This window comes from Schistocerca gregaria, chromosome X (genome assembly GCF_023897955.1).
Source record: "Schistocerca gregaria isolate iqSchGreg1 chromosome X, iqSchGreg1.2, whole genome shotgun sequence".
Classification (NCBI taxonomy): domain Eukaryota; kingdom Metazoa; phylum Arthropoda; class Insecta; order Orthoptera; family Acrididae; genus Schistocerca; species Schistocerca gregaria.
In genome coordinates this window covers 506,583,407-506,599,744 of record NC_064931.1, presented here as the reverse complement: position 1 = coordinate 506,599,744, position 16,338 = coordinate 506,583,407, and the positions used below count along the sequence as shown (strand labels likewise).

At 37.5% G+C, this 16,338-nt stretch overlaps 1 protein-coding gene across 6 annotated transcripts in view; it reads right to left on the bottom strand.

Annotated features, from left to right (window-relative positions):
- The window catches only part of LOC126297383 (phosphatidylinositol 4-phosphate 5-kinase type-1 alpha), a gene marked incomplete in the record, with an annotated part of 309,051 nt that overhangs the window by 205,926 nt on the left and 86,787 nt on the right, over nt 1-16,338 (bottom strand). For all 6 annotated transcript variants that reach the window (XM_049988111.1, XM_049988110.1, XM_049988114.1 and 3 more), the window contains 1 exon segment: nt 5,534-5,596. In XM_049988111.1, coding sequence (XP_049844068.1) covers nt 5,534-5,596 — 63 coding nt within the window.

Here is a 16,338-nt window from a genome sequence, read left to right as displayed (position 1 = left end):
CCTGCTTCACCTGCACAAATCATACCCAGGTGTGTATCTAAACACTGTGACTCATTATATTCTCCTGTTCTTTCGAGTTTCCTTTGGACACTGAGAAAGAACTGCATTCATGGCATACAGGATGTTGAAAACAGATTAATCGTTTATGAAATGTGTCCACCAAAGTGAACCTCACTACAACTGTCTTCAATCCTCCCCAAGAATTCTTGAGCTTCTGTGATGGCTTCTTATGCTGTGACAACTATTTTGTTCATTTAAAAACTGCTCTCGACATCATCAGTGGTGACTGCCAAAAGCAAGTCATAGCAATCTTCAAGCAATTTTCACAAATTTCCATGCAAGGCTCTTTTGCTTGTCATACAGCAGTTGATTTAGAAAATTTGAAGCAACCTAAGCTCCTGTAAAGTTTATCAGACAATTTTGTTCATTGAGTTTCATAAAATACTACTGCCACATCAGGTCCAGAGAGTATCAAAACTGACAGCATACAATTACATTCAGAATATATTGCAATTGTATTTCTTATAAATACAGCATAAGAAACTTGTATGAAATTGATCAAGTAACTATATTTGAATACCGTATAAAAGACATTGTGCAGAACTGGTTTGTGATTCTACTAAACTGTGACTCATATGGCAGTGATCTTATGTAGCACAGTGCTCGTTGATGGCTTTACTAAAAATTCACCACCATCAAGGAATATTTAGCAACTTTTAAAACATTTCAAACAGTCATAAATCTATGTATGGCCAAAATTATTATTCATAAGCTTGCTTGACACTGTTTCTGTGGCAATAATCCAAGTTTGAAATGCATACACCATGGTCTGCCCCACTAATTTTTACATACCAACAATCTTAAAAACACTTAACAATATGAAGTATTTAGATCACACTAACTACATCACTTGGCATCAAGCCAGCAAGCTGTTTCGTGAACAACGATATGATTCACAGGGAGACAAGCAAGAACATTCTAAAGACAGCAAATTTAATTCAAAAAGGTCAATCCTGCAAATCGTTCCCATTATATTCAACTGCATTATTCTATCAAATTCCTCCAGCAATGACATTATGATTAGACAAGCATACTACCGCTCCAAAGATGGGGTAAAAAAAACTAGCATACCACCCTTCTGACCCAGCACATCACGTAATGTCTTGATTAAAACTAATCTACATTTAAAAATAAAGGAACAATGACCTTCTCAGCTCCTCAACTAGACATAAGGAAATAAATAATTTCCACACAACACTCATCATCTTTGACACAGTAGTGTGATTAATAGTATTAAAGCTACTGATCTCAATACCAATCCTGGAGTAAGCAGAGATCCCTCTTTTTTTTTTAAAAAAAAAAAAAAAAAAAAAAAAAAAAAAAAAAAAAAAAAAAAAAAAAAAAGGCCGATACTTTGATTGAAAACGGGTTGAGAAACCAAGGACAATAAAGTCATAGTGATTTTACAGCAAGTAAAAATAATATGAATGAATTCACAGCTTCCGAGTTGCTCAGTTTTCTTATAGAACATTACATGTAAAGTACATTCATGCTGTGAATCACTAATATGAAACTGAACAAACATGTTGAATAATTTAAGAGAGACACATGCAACATGCAATAGAATAAAAGTGAGCATATAACTGACGACATTAAAAATATTTACTTGAAGACATATAACACACAAATCAGAAATTAAATACCTGCATATAAGATAACATTTTACTTGTAAAATTAAATGAAAACACACACACCATAGCAGCCTTGCTTTGTGACTTGCATCTACAGAAGCATATCACTGTTTTTACTTGTGGAATGTAATAAATTAACGGCACAGACTGTCAAGTTCTTAGCCACAAGCTGTTCTCTTCAGAAGGGCGAGTCATCTTCACATGTGAAGCTTTATACTATTTCAAGTGGCAGAGGCATCTAGGATTGTGTAAATACCAGACAAATAGGAGAGGTTAGCTACTGCCCTTGAGCTCCAGTGCAGATACTCTATACTGCTTCTCTGAGAACATGTGATTTAGCAAATAAATAAACTTCTTACAGTACAATACATTTGCATATGTGATATCTATTTCCCCAGCAGAATGTTATTTGCTTGTGATACCATATTACAGTGTCAATACAGTTTGTGATTTAACTTTATTTTTCCTTTTAATGCCATCTTACCAAAAGAGAACAGCTTAAGCAACAGATAACATGCACAACTACACATTTATTAAACAAAAAACAATAATGGTGTTCTGCCTGGAACATCAAACTTCATATCAGGATAAGGCAACTAAGATCACTCGAGAAATCATTCGAAGCAAATATTTTCAGAGACAATTCATCACTTAAAATACACAACTGGCACATGCTTCATATAGTTGTTTAAAATGTCATCATATTCTCAAACACAATAAACATGAAAAACACTCCATCACCCACTTTTCCCTTATATATGTAAGTTAGATTTTACTGACACCAGTTACAGAAAAAATACAAAAAATAAAATTATAGATAGTCCTACCAACAACTGAACAAAGTTACTTGTGTTAGTCCTTGTCACAGTAAGATGGTTTCCATGATTTAGAGTGTTGACATGCTGTTAAGTATCCCTTCAAAGTTGTTTCAGTGACACCAAATACATCAATACAATACAATTTGAACAACAATATGTAAATATTGTAGTAGAAAATTCTTACAACATATTAATTCTTCTGAATCATTTCCACATGCCGTGCAGTCAAAAACAACTATCTTAACAACAATCATACTTTGCTCTGTGGCAACTGGCTGATTTTACAATGTGATGTCAGCAAAAAACCTGCAGAAGCTGATAATGTGATGTGTGAGTTTTAATCATTAGAATATATGGTAAATTTAGCAACATCATACTGCAGGAAGGTCTACCTTTGTCATAGTTCATAGTTCCCTCCCCCCCCCTCTCTCTCTCTCTCTCTCTCTCTCTCTCTCTCTCTCTCTCTCTCTCTCTCTCACACACACACACACACACACACACACACACACACACACAGAAAAAATGTACAAAACTGATTCACCAGGAGGCCTCAGGGTATAGACAATACATATGTCCTTCAACACAAACTGCAAATGTTTACTATCAAACTGAGAATCAACCGTAACATTTAATCTTTCTGCATACTAGTTTGGGTGGTACCTCTATTTGGGGACCTAACAACCTTCCTTGCTCTTCCATAAGAGGCAAGTTGCTTTTGACAAACTGCAAATGATTATTTCTTTATTAATTCCTCGTGTTCTTCAATCTGCAAGTGAATCAGCAAAAAATGGTTCAAATGGCTCTGAGTACTATGGGACTCAACTGCTGTGGTCATCAGTCCCCTAGAACTTAGAACTACCTAAACCTAACTAACCTAAGGACATCACACACATCCATGCCCGAGGCAGGATTCGGACCTGCGACCGTAGCAGTCGCACGGTTCCGGACTGCGCGCCTAGAACCGCAAGACCACCGCGGCCGGCAGTGAATCAGCAAAAATGTTTCAAATTGTGAAAGCACATAAAAACTTTCAAAGTCAGACTTTAACGTGTTTTTGGCATTTCCCATTTCACTAAATTTAATCACATTTTAGATGAAAGGCTGTAAATGTGTCATAAATGAAGCCCAGAGAAATAACCAAGTTTGAAGTCTTGAAGTAAACTAGAGAAAATAATTTAAATAATAAATAGTCTTTTATGGACCAAAATTGAACTGGAACATGTCCAAATTTTATCTCATATACAATGTAGCTGCTAAATATATTTGGCTTGCTGTACAAGGCATTTAATCATGTGGAGAAATAGTACTTTTAATTTGGATGTACCTCCAAATACATTTAAAATTCAGCCCACTTAAGGAGCAAGAAAAAACATCACAGTACACTTGAAAATAGGCTATTATCATTTTAATTGTAGTGTCAATTGCACAGTACATACCACTGTAGTGGGAGAGATGGGGTGCGGTCAGGAGAGAATGAAACAAGTGGCAGGGTGAGTGTGTCGAGGCGGGGTACGGGGGTAATGGCTGAGAGAGGAAATGTAGAAGAAATGAAAATATTGATTTACTTCTTTATCAGTTGAATAGCACTGTCAATAATTATATCTGTAGGGATGGAACAATCACTTTGAGCGAAAACATTAGTGAAGATTATCAAAGTACTCTATAATTAGGGGATACAAACTTGATGAAAGATGTAACTGTAAATGACAGCCATAAAAGACAGCTCAAAACTGGTGATCCATTGACACTGACGTAATTACACATGGAGCACTAGCTGTTGTTTGAAAAGATTGAGGGAACGTATTAGATATAACCATGACCCTCTTAAGCAACAATATGGGTGATATAGGGAGACCATGGAAAATTATAATAGAATGGTGGGCACTAAAACCCGCTCCAATAACCTACTAGTCCAGTGTGTTAACCATCTCATCTCGTAGATGAGACTTCTGTGTAAGATGATGTAAACTGGTAAGTAAATAAAGTGATACCATACATCAATCATACTTCGATCATTTAAAAAAAAAAAAAAGAGAGAGAGGTTTGATGGTGATACTGTCAGTGCGTTCAAGCAGAATATACTTCTGTATGACTGAGCAATATTTCAGCTTCTTGGTGAATATGACATCATCTCTTCCTTTCTTATTGAAATATTGTTTTCCTTTTATTCAAGGTATTTATGAAATACTATTCTACCATGTTACATAATATGGACGTAACCTCACAGTACATTAAAATCCGAAATCAGCTTATGATGTCAATTCATAATAAGAATAACAACATGATAACAGGTACTGTAGATGAAAATTTTGTAGATATATAGTGAATGACAACTTGTAAATAACCTGAAAATCTGCAAAAAGACATTCTGTTGTTCCTGCCCTCATAATAAAACTTAAATTTCATGACAATCATGCTACTTCCATCATAAACTCCGTAATAATTTTGTAATGCATGTTTTCTTCTATCAAAATTACTTGCATACTGTATATGGCACGCAAAATTTTAGAATGCAGTGACCTATAAAACTGTGGTAAACCAGTTACAATACACCAATATATTTACAGTGAAGAATTGATTGTCACCTATTCGCTAAATAATGGCAGTGCATTAATGTATCAATCTGGAGCTGTGTTGCTAAAACAGTGATAGTGGTGGTTGATTTGTTTTTTTACCGACACTGAACAACAATCCAAAAAATATTTTGTTTACATGTAAACTCACTCAACACACATGTTAATGTAAAACATCCGCTGCAGTTTAGTAACAGAAATATTAATGAGCAAAGGGTGAAAAGGCATAGACTATAAGTGATTAGAAGCAGTTTTCATTTATTCTGCTGGGAAAAAAACTACATTTCTATTGAGACAGAAGAAAAAAAATTACTACCTGCTGTCTCATCTACTGCCTAATTTACCTTCTTGTTACTATTATTTAGTTGAAATAATTTCCATGCTAATATGTACAGTGTAAGAGTACAAATATATCATGCACAGAAGCTGACAGAGCTAGTAAGTAGCATACCTATGTAGCTGGTAACCAACGTACGAAACTTGCGATGATTGCCTTTAATTTCCGGCAAATCCACTGGTTAAAAGTATTCGCAGCACAGGACAGAGACAGACAGAAAGAAAGAGAAAGGGGAAAATATAGTTTACTGAGCCAGACTACAACACCTTCAAAGATTCAGAAAATAAAATTTGCTGTAATGTTCACTAGAAGAAGCAATATGAATTTACAAAAAGGAAGGTGTAAATATTATATTTAGTGTGTTCGGCTTTCCTCACTAAAATACGCTTTGTTGTAAACATAAATACTATCAACAACTTTGAATAAATTAAGCATGTTTATAATTTCAGACAGAACTTTATGAAAACAAAGCTAATGCCTTCAGGTATTACAAAAGAATTCAAAAGAAAATGGGGAACCTTGATGTCGTAGATGCTACCAAGAAACAATCTTTCTATCATGCTATTAAGACAGTACTTGTTTGTGATTTTATTACTGAAATTAACATGGTAAATAAATGTTAAAAGAAATTTACTAATCAAAACTTCATTTTCTAAACAATGTGTCTTTGCACGTGAGAGAGTGTCTAAAAACATGTTACCTTATGAAAAAATGTCTCATATTATTCAATAATACAACACAGTATAGGCACTGATGAGACTACCACCATACAAATCCCCATCATTAAAATATCACAGCTCCACCTTGTGCAGAATATTCAGAGTTTTGGTTAACACAATGACGAAGTTTGAAATTTTCTTTCTGCTGCTAATTAACATTATCCCAAGATACTTCACACAACAGAATGGCATTTAGGCATTTATAACTACATGACAGACAGAAAATAAGTGCAAACAAATTTTACATCACAAAATAGATCAAATTATTATCAAACACCATTTTACATGTTACCTATAAGGAAAAGGGACTGGCTACACAGTACCACAATGCTGACTCTCTCTCTCTCTCTCTCTCTCTCTCTCTCTCTCTCTCTCTCTCTCTCTACACACACACTCTTCACACTCTTCACACTCTTTTCCTCACTTCACAGATACAATGCAACAACAATGAATTCTACACTATTCAAAGACTTGGCAATTACAATCAAACATTTTTACAGGGGCTACTGTAAAAGCAATTTATCGTGGCACACAATTTTCAACAGTGTCTGAAAGTAATTAAGAAAATACACAACTTATTGATATAAATGACTGAAAGACAGTTCTCTCCTGCTACCCTTATTACTTTTAGTCAGCACCCCAACATTATAAGTGGTTATAGGCAATTCACTAGGCATTTCAGAGTGATTTCTTTTTTCCATGTGAGAACTAAAGAGAGGGTACTTTGTGTTACAACATAAATTATAAAATAAGTAAAGGTAATCACTCAGTGCTTATTAGAGACTGTGAGCAGTTGTCAGGCACAAACAGAATTGAAAAATGTTGTTAAGCTTTCGACTATTTACTACTTCAGCTGTATCTTTGCCTTCATCCATGCCTGTTCTCTCCTCTATTTTTATTGTTCTTCTCATTCCCAGCTACCCATTTACTTTATATTTTATGAACACGCACTCTGTGATGTCCAGTCAATAAACACTTACAATGTTGTAATTACAGTGATCAAAGACAATTTCGAATAAGCTATGTGGTGTGTTAGGTTGGCTGGTGGTACAACAACACCAACAACGACAACAACAAGAGCAGTCTGGTGACACAGTTTACATAAGACCGACAGTGTGTTAGATGTATCAAGAGCAATAGTGTGACAGAAAGACTGAGCAGCAATCTGCAGCTGTTTGCTTATGATGCTGTGGTGTTCAGGAAGGCATCATCGTCGAGTGACTGTAGAGGGATACGAGGTGACTTAAACAAAATTTCTAGTTTGTATTAGGAATGGCAGCTAGCTCTAAATGTAGAAAAGTGTACGTTAATAGATGTACATGTATAAATCAAACACATCCTTTACAACTCATAGTAAAAGAACTGAAAAATTAATACTGAATGAAGATCAGTTACTGGCGACTGGAACTGCTAACACTGAAGAGAGTTAAATTAAAGAACTGCAGAAACAATACAATACAAAGTGATACCTGAACACAATTTAACATCACATGCACTATATTTCTGTAATCATAATTTTATATGAGGGAGGAAGGGAGAAAGAGAGAGACAGAGAGAGAGAGAGAGAGAGAGATAGAAGAGAACAATGAAAATTACGTTTGTAATCTGGGACTGTTTTCTAAAAGGGATCTTTCTGCCTAATTACGAAACACACACAAATGCACTTCGTGAAAGTGTATCAGTATTCTGTTATCAAAACCCTTTGCATTCTAGAGTCTTTACACATTTTTATTTCTTGAATTTCTCAGACTGTAGAGATATATCAGCTTAATTTTTGCAGGTAGGCATTCAAGATTACAATGGACTGATATCTGGAACTATCTTTTCTGCAACCCATTTGCGTAAAAATAGCAACTGTAAGTACACTACTGGCCATTAAAATTGCTACACCACGAAGATGACATGCTACAGACGTGAAATTTAACCAACAGGAAGAAGATGCTGTGATACACAAATGATTAGCTTTTCAGAGCATTCACACTATGTTGGCGCCGGTGGCGACACCTACAACGTGCTGACATGAGGAAAGTTTCCAACCGATTTCTCATACACAAACAGCAGTTGGCTAGCGTTGCCTGGTGAAACGTTGTTGTGATGCCTTGTGTAAGGAGGAGAAATGCGTACCATCACATTTACGACTTTGATAAAGGTCGGATTGTAGCCTATCGCGACTGCAGTTTATTATATTCCGACATTGCTGCTCGCGTTGGTCGAGATCCAATGATTGTTAGCAGAGTATGCAATCGATGGGTTCAGGAGGGTAATATGGAATGCCGTGCTGGATCCCAATGGCCTCGTATCACTAGCAGTTGAGATGACTGTAATGGATCATGCAGCTACGTCTCGATCCCTGAGTCAGCACATGGGGACGTTTGCAGGACAACCACCATCTGCATGAACAGTTCGATGACGTTTGTAGCAGCATGGACTATCTGCTCAGAAATCATGGGTGCAGTTACCGTTGACTGCATCAGACAGGATCTCTTGTGATGGTGTACGCAACGAGGTACCTGGGTGCACGAATGTCAAAACATCATTTTTTTTGGATGAATCCAGGTTCTGTTTACAGCATCATGATGGTCGCATCCATGTTTGGCGACATCACAGTGAACACACATTGGAAGCGTGTATTTGTCATCACCACACTGGTGTATCACCGGGCGTGATGGAATGGGGTGCCATTGGTTACATGTCTTGGTCACCTCTTGTTCGCATTGACGGCACTTTGAACAGTTGACGTTACATTTCAGATGTGTTACGACCAGTACCTCTACCCTTCATTCGATCCCTGCGAAACCCTACATTTCAGCAGGATAATGCACGACTGTGTGTTGCAGGTCCTGTACGGGCCTTTCTAGATACAGAAAATGTTTGACTGCTGCCCTGGCCAGCACATTCTCCAGATCTCTCAAAAATTGAAAACGTCTGGTGAATGGTGGCCGAGCAACTGGCTCGTCACAATACGCCAGGCAGTACTCTTGATGATCTGTGGTATCGTGTTGAAGCTGGGGCAGCTGTACCTGTACACGTCATTCGAGCTCTGACTCAATGCCCAGGCATATCAAGGCCATTATTACGGCCAGAGATGGTTGTTCTGGGTACTGATTTCTCAGAATCTGTGCACCCAAATTGCGTGAAAATGTAATCACATGTCAGTTCTAGTATCATATATCTGTCCAATGAATCCTCATTTAACATAAAAAAATGGTTCAAATGGCTCTTAGCACTATGGGACTTAACTGCTGCGGTCCAACTGCCCCCCCCCCCCCCCCCACCCCACCCCACCGTTTTTATCATCTGCATTTATTCTTGGTGTAATAATTTTAATGGCCAGTAGTGTGTATCATAAAGGAAGAAGAAATTAGAAAATGGGTACAAACAGCCAAAAGTAAACAACTCCTGTAAAAAACTTGTCACTTTAAACACAATATCATACAGGTAGTGTAAAGAGGCTAAAACCTTCTCCTGACAGCCCTGAACTGTTTTAACTGTTAAAAGTCTGACAGGAGTTTGTGGACCTTGTATTCGGACAATTTGAAAATTTTGTACTTCTCTGTGAAACCTGAACATTTGTTAGGACTGTCTTTATGGAAAAACAGAGCACCTTCAAGAGATGGAGCAAGAGGTTAAGTTCAAGAGGTGGAGTGATATGGGGCCAAGATCACTGTTAGGAGGTGGCAGGTGAGTATGAACCCAGGCTAGGGAAGTGGGAAGAGGCGATGAGGCAGCAGGCAAATATAGAAGAATATCCTTAATAATATATCCTTAACAAGTGAAGTTTCTGAAATACATTTTAATTTTATATAAGATCTACTAAGAAGACTCACAGGATAACTCCTGAATAATTTCATTATAAAAGGTATGGGTTGTGATTTCGAGTATGGGGTTGCAGGTGGATAAGTCTGACATTGCCTTTGCCCATTTATACCTATCCATATTTGCAATGTGCCCAATAGCTAAAACTCTATTAGTTTAACTGTAGTTATTAACACCAAGAATGTTTCACTGAAATAAAGATAAACTGTGAGCAAATTTATTGAGGACGGTCAGTAAATCAGTTTTTCAAATAAATTACTCCAGCACTTAGATTGTTCAGGAGGATCCATATGAGTATATTCAGAGCTGTGGATGTTCTTTTCTTAGGCTGTATGTCACTCGCCACTTGAAGCAAATGTTGCTGTAGAATGAAAACTAATAGAGGACAGACATTGTGTGTCACAATGCCTAGTAAAGCAAGAGTCAGTTCTGCGCCTATATGTCAATCAGCCTGGAAGACCAATGTTAAAAAGAAGAATCTTTAATTTTCCTGGGCACAGCATTCCTCAAAGTAGAAGCAGACTTCACATAGCATATCAAAGTGCTCACTAAGTGAACAAAAGAGGTTTTATTAATAATTTTTTTATGTGATATGGATACAAAGTGGTTATAACTGAGTGTGTGCCTTCCAAAGTCCATTAATCCCACTCTTTCGAGGGGGGAAAAAAATTCTTGTTTTCTTCACTATGTGCGATGTTGGTGCTTAGCTCACGAAATGAAAGGTCATTAATTCCATGTCACAAGGCACCAGTATATCTGTCACAAGTAAGTACTGACTACTTAGCTCTAGTATTCTTCAGAAATTTTTCAGCATCCTCCCTGTAGCTTAGATTTTATTTTGTATCACTTTCTCTCACATCTACAAGTTGTGACTCAGTTGAGAGGTATGGGATGATTATCTTTTTCCTAACATCCACTGTACAAATGTTTTCCAGTACCATTATTCAAAAGAAAATAAGGCATCTGTTACAAGCAGTTCAGAGAGGAGTTGGAAAACAAATATGAAGGTAGGCGAGCCTGGAAAACAAGCAACTGAAATCTCTCAGACCTGTGCCCATAATCTGACCTCAAATTTACTGAAAATGGTATCTGGAACATGTAGTATCAAGTGTAAAAATACTCTCCAAACACCACGTGAGTAGGTAAATTCAACTGTAACACGTCCACTTTCCCTCTTTCATATCACCGCTATTTTAACAGCAAGATTATCACATTCAGTATGATGAAGACATACAAAAAGCATCAGTCTACCCAGTACCTGTGACAAGAATCCAGTGATGAAATTCTCCAACACCTGCAGAATCATGACTATGAAACTACTAATGTACAGTAGCATTTGTGAAAATTTCAACATTCAAAGAGAATGGGTGAAACGATTCCAAATTCTGAAAATGTATAAAGCATTTTACAAGTAACATACAGCTAAGGTTACAAGGAGATGGCACACACATTCTCGGTAACATGCACTTTTGTATGACTGGAAAGGTAAGAGTTTCACCAGCATCAGTTAGTTAACAACTGCCAAAGAGGAAAATGTTTAAGCAAGAGCCAGTACTGTGATTACATAGATTTTTTTTTTTGGAGTAATGCTTGTTGATGTTCTTCATGGGTATGTGGTCGGATATCATCATCCTGGCGACATGATATTTCGATGGTGTAACTGGCCGCCACCTCCAGGGGAGAATGCAGGTGCACAATCACACTGGAACTGAGGTAACATCAAGTATAGCAGCTCCTTTATACCACAGGAACAGGATGCTGCATGTGCGCGAGAAGCGAAAGGGCTCCCTCTGTGAAGCAAAGAATTGCAGTGCTGCCAGCGGTAGAAACTGACAAAGGCAATGAATTGCAAATTAAGGTGCACCTGGCTGACAACCAGACTACTGTTATTTTATATCTGATCAAATAAGATGCAATATCTTGCTTAAAGGAAAACCTTTATCTCTATTAATAATGTCATCGGATAATCTTATTTCGTTGGACTCCTGAAGTACACAATCCCCATAACGGGAAGTCAGAGCGATAGCTTGGGTCCTTTTAAATGATATATTATGCCATTCACTGAGACAATGTTCAACAACAGTAGATTTTTCAGGCTGGAGCAAACGTGTGTGATATTGATGTTCCACATATTGCTCATGAAGTGTGCTAATAGTCTGTCCAATGTAAGTCTTTCCACAATGATGAGGAATTTTATACACCCCACCCTTCATTAATCCCGAACCATCTTTAACATACCCAAGAAGGGTTCTAGTTTTGGTCAAATGCAAAAGGACACTTTTAACATTGTATTTTCTGAGGATTCTTGAAATTTTTGAAGACATACTTCCTTCAAAGGGTAAAAAAGCAACTGATCTACAAGTGTCCATTAATGAAAAGCACGAACAAGCAAACTGAAAAGCACAAACAATTTGATGATCAGTATATCCATTTTGCCTGAAAACGAAATGATGGTGAAGAGAGCTTATGCTATTTCAGATTCTGATAATCTGATGCAGGAACTGGATTATCATAAGGTTGTTTTCAAGTCAAATGGATACACTGATCATCAAATTGATTGTGCTTTTCAATTTGCTCATTCGTACTTTTCAACAATGAACACTTATAAATCAGTTGCTTTTTTTACCTTTTGCAGGAATTACTTCTTAGAAAATTTCAAGAATCCTCAGAAAACACAATATTAAAGGTGTCCTTTTGCCCTTGGTCAAAACTAGGGCCCTTCTTGGATCTGTCAAAGATGATTCAGACTGGGGTATATAAAATTCGCTGTCATTGCAGAAAGGCTTATATTGGATTGACTATTTGCACACTTCACGAGCAATGTGTGGAACATTAACATCACACACATTTGCTGCAGTCTGAAAAATGTGCCTTTGCTGAACAAGGTCTTGATGAAGGACATAATATGTCATTTAGAGATATGCAAATTATTGCTCTGGCTTCCCACAGTAAGATTAGCCAAAGACATTATTAATAGAGATAAAGTTTTTTTTTTTTTTTTTTTTGCAGAGGGCAGCCCTTTCGCTTCTTGTGCACATGCAGTGGCCTTTTCTTGGGGTATAAAGGAGACACTGAATCTGACGTTACCTCAATTTCGGCATGATTGTGCACCTGCAATATCACCTAAAGATAGCAGCCACTTAGACCATCAAAATACCGTGTCATCAGGACGATGAAATTAGGCTGTGAAGAGCATCATCAAGAGCCGGCACTTCTCCCTTGATGTCAAAGTGCACACTGTCAGTATGAGAGTCTAAATGGGTTTTATCTTACTATGTCATTCTCACAAAGGGTACTGCACCAAGCCACAATAGGACCACAGCACAAGATGAATGTCATCTTATCTACATGGCTGTAACAAAACATTAGAAGAACCAGTATTTGAAGAAGACGATGCAACTGTTATGCTCTCGTCATTGTATACAGAACTCAAAGATGATAAGAATCTGGTGAGCGAGATTAGGGCACATACAGAGGCATAGACACAGCCACTTCTACCTGGCTCAATAAGGGAGTGGAATAGGACAGAAAATAGAAAATATTGGTACAATGTACCCTCTAACATGCACTGTACAGTGACTTAGAGAGAGAGAGAGAGAGAGAGAGAGAGAGAGAGAGAGTGAGTGTGTGTGTGTGTGTGTGTGTGTGTGTGTGTGTGTGTGTGTGTGTGTGTGTACACTGATAGAAAAAAATGGCAACACCACAAAATAATTACCATAATGTAAAATAATTAAATTTCGGGAATACATTTGTCTATATAACATATTTAAATGATTAACATTGCAAGATCACAGGTTAATGTAACTGTGAGATAAGCCACTGAAAATGTGAAATGCTGGTACATTAATAACTGGGGTAACTGCTAGAATATTGAATGCAAGCATGCAAATGGTAGAAAAACAGTGACCGGAATGCTGTTTGTGAATGGCAGCACAACACATCAAATCACCAGACTGAGGTACAAATTTGCAGTCAGAGTGTGTAGGATAACCACGAGAGTGCTTCTGCTGTCATATAAAATCCTATCCCAGACCCCATAGCTCCAGGTGTAGGTGTCAGTGTGTTTAGTGCACAGACTGGTTGGTTGCATGCCCTCAACTGGCCTCCCACTAACCAACACACGCGTCATCACTGACACCAAGGCAGAACCAACTCTCATCAGAAAACAGCACACACCTCCATCTTGCCCTCCAATGAGCTCTTGCTTGACTCCATTGAAGTTGCAAGGAGCAGTGGTTTGGAGTCAGTGGAATGTACAATACAGGACATTTGGCTCACAGCCGTCCCTGAAGTAACTGATCCGAAACAGCTCATTGTGTCACTGTGAAGCACACTGCCACTCAAATTGCTGCTGCACATGCAGTCTGATGCACCAGAGACATACGCCAAAAACCTTCCCACTCGGTAGTGCCATCTGCGTCATCATAGTGGCACTACTAGCAACATTGTGATGCTACTTGCATGAAATTTCAGCTGTAGAAACATGCCTGCCAACTTTTGTTTATGTTGTACAACTCCCTCTTGGTGTTGCACTTTTTTTAAATTTTTTTCCCCTGCTGAGGTACGTAGATGGATAGTTTTATACACAATGTTGAACTGAAGCTTCAATATTGGAATGGGAGGAGATATATCTGTGCAAATTACTTCATGCCATTTGCAGCAGGCTGCCACTACATTGGCTTTCATAGTCCAGTAAGATCTGGAATGTTACAGTATGTGATCATCATTCGTGTGCTACAAGGCAAAATTTAATGTTTTCAGAAAAGTTTTACTCTTAGTGACCGCTACTGGCAACCTCAATTGCTGAGCAGCACAGCACATAAATACCAAGTGTGACGGGTATTGATTCAGTTGGCTACAACATATTGCAGTGAGCTAAGCTGCATCCAATGTGTAGTAGTGGTTAGTGTCACTGGCTGGCATGCTGCAGATCACCAGTTCAGATTCGATTACCAGCAAATATTTGTGATTTAGTATTTCTGATTTCTAGAAGATTCTCAAAATTTTGTGTGTTTGTAATATTTATATATTGTGGAATATTCAATGTTTGTATAAATAGCAACTCGCTCCATGCTGGTGTCGGTTATAAATGTGCTTTCAGTGCTAAGTGTAGTACCTTACTGAAGACTCTGATTTTTGATCTGGAATATCACCATGGCCCCAAATAGGCAACATAAAGGCCATTGCCTATACAGACAGGGACAGGAATACAAGGAGTACATCGCTTCCAAGATCCGTATATTTGGGAGACCAACTGATTCCAAGATAGCAATAAATCAGCTGGACCTTAGGCATTCATCAGTGATTTCTGGACATGTTGACCAAGACCATTGAAGTGGCAAAGGATTTGATTGAGTCACCAAATACCACAGGTGGGATGGCATAATGTGTTGGGCACATGTGTACTTTTACTTGGGTGGCACAGCCCAGCAGTGGTTTGAGAACAATGAAGAGATGCCTGGTAGCTAGGACAAATTCCAGAAAGAAAATATTCAATGTAAAGTAATTGTGAGACAGTATTAAGCTGCAACATGTCCTTGACTTCTGATATTTCTGAAATTGGCATTTTTTAATGTTTTATTAAGTTTTCAAAGATTATGTCTATTGCTTTTTCAGTTGGTACATTTGTAAATAGGTTAGTTACATAAAAAAAAGGCAAAACTAGCACCTGCAGGAATATTTATATCTTTAATTTTTGTTGCTAATTCACTTGTGTTCTTAACTGAGTATGATTTATCAAATGCATAGTACTGTTTCAGAATTTCTTACAGTAAATGGGGGACTCTGGAGGCAGGTGTATTTTTAGAATTAACAATAGGCCTCAATGGAACTTGAGGTTTATGGATCTTAGGTTGAGCTCTCAGTCTTGGGGCTGTGGGATTTATTAAAATGTATGTTCTTGCTTGTTTTTCTGTGAAGAGGAAATTGCATTTATTCTGATTTTGTTTTGAAATTTTATAGTTGGATCTTGTTTGAGCTTTGTTATGTTGTTTTCCGAAAAGAAAGTCAATGTTTTAGTGATGTATTCATCTTTGTACATAGAGTACTCTCTCTTTGTTTAGAAGAAAACACTCTCAAGAGTGAGACAGATAGAATAAACAGCATTTTCATAAGCAATGACTACACAGCAAAAACAATTGACTTTAGACAGACAAATACACAAAAGCAAGACAACGACAACGAATGGCAACACTGTGAAAGAAGAGAAAATACTCGCCAGTATCCCATACCTGAGCACACATGTCACAAAAAATTGCTAACCTAAAAAAAAAGTGGCAGTTTCATTCTCAACTAATAATAAGTTAGGAAACTTACTCATCCATAACATAAAATAAAACACGCAAACATACAACAAAGTATCATGTCCCAGTTGCCCTGCCTAGT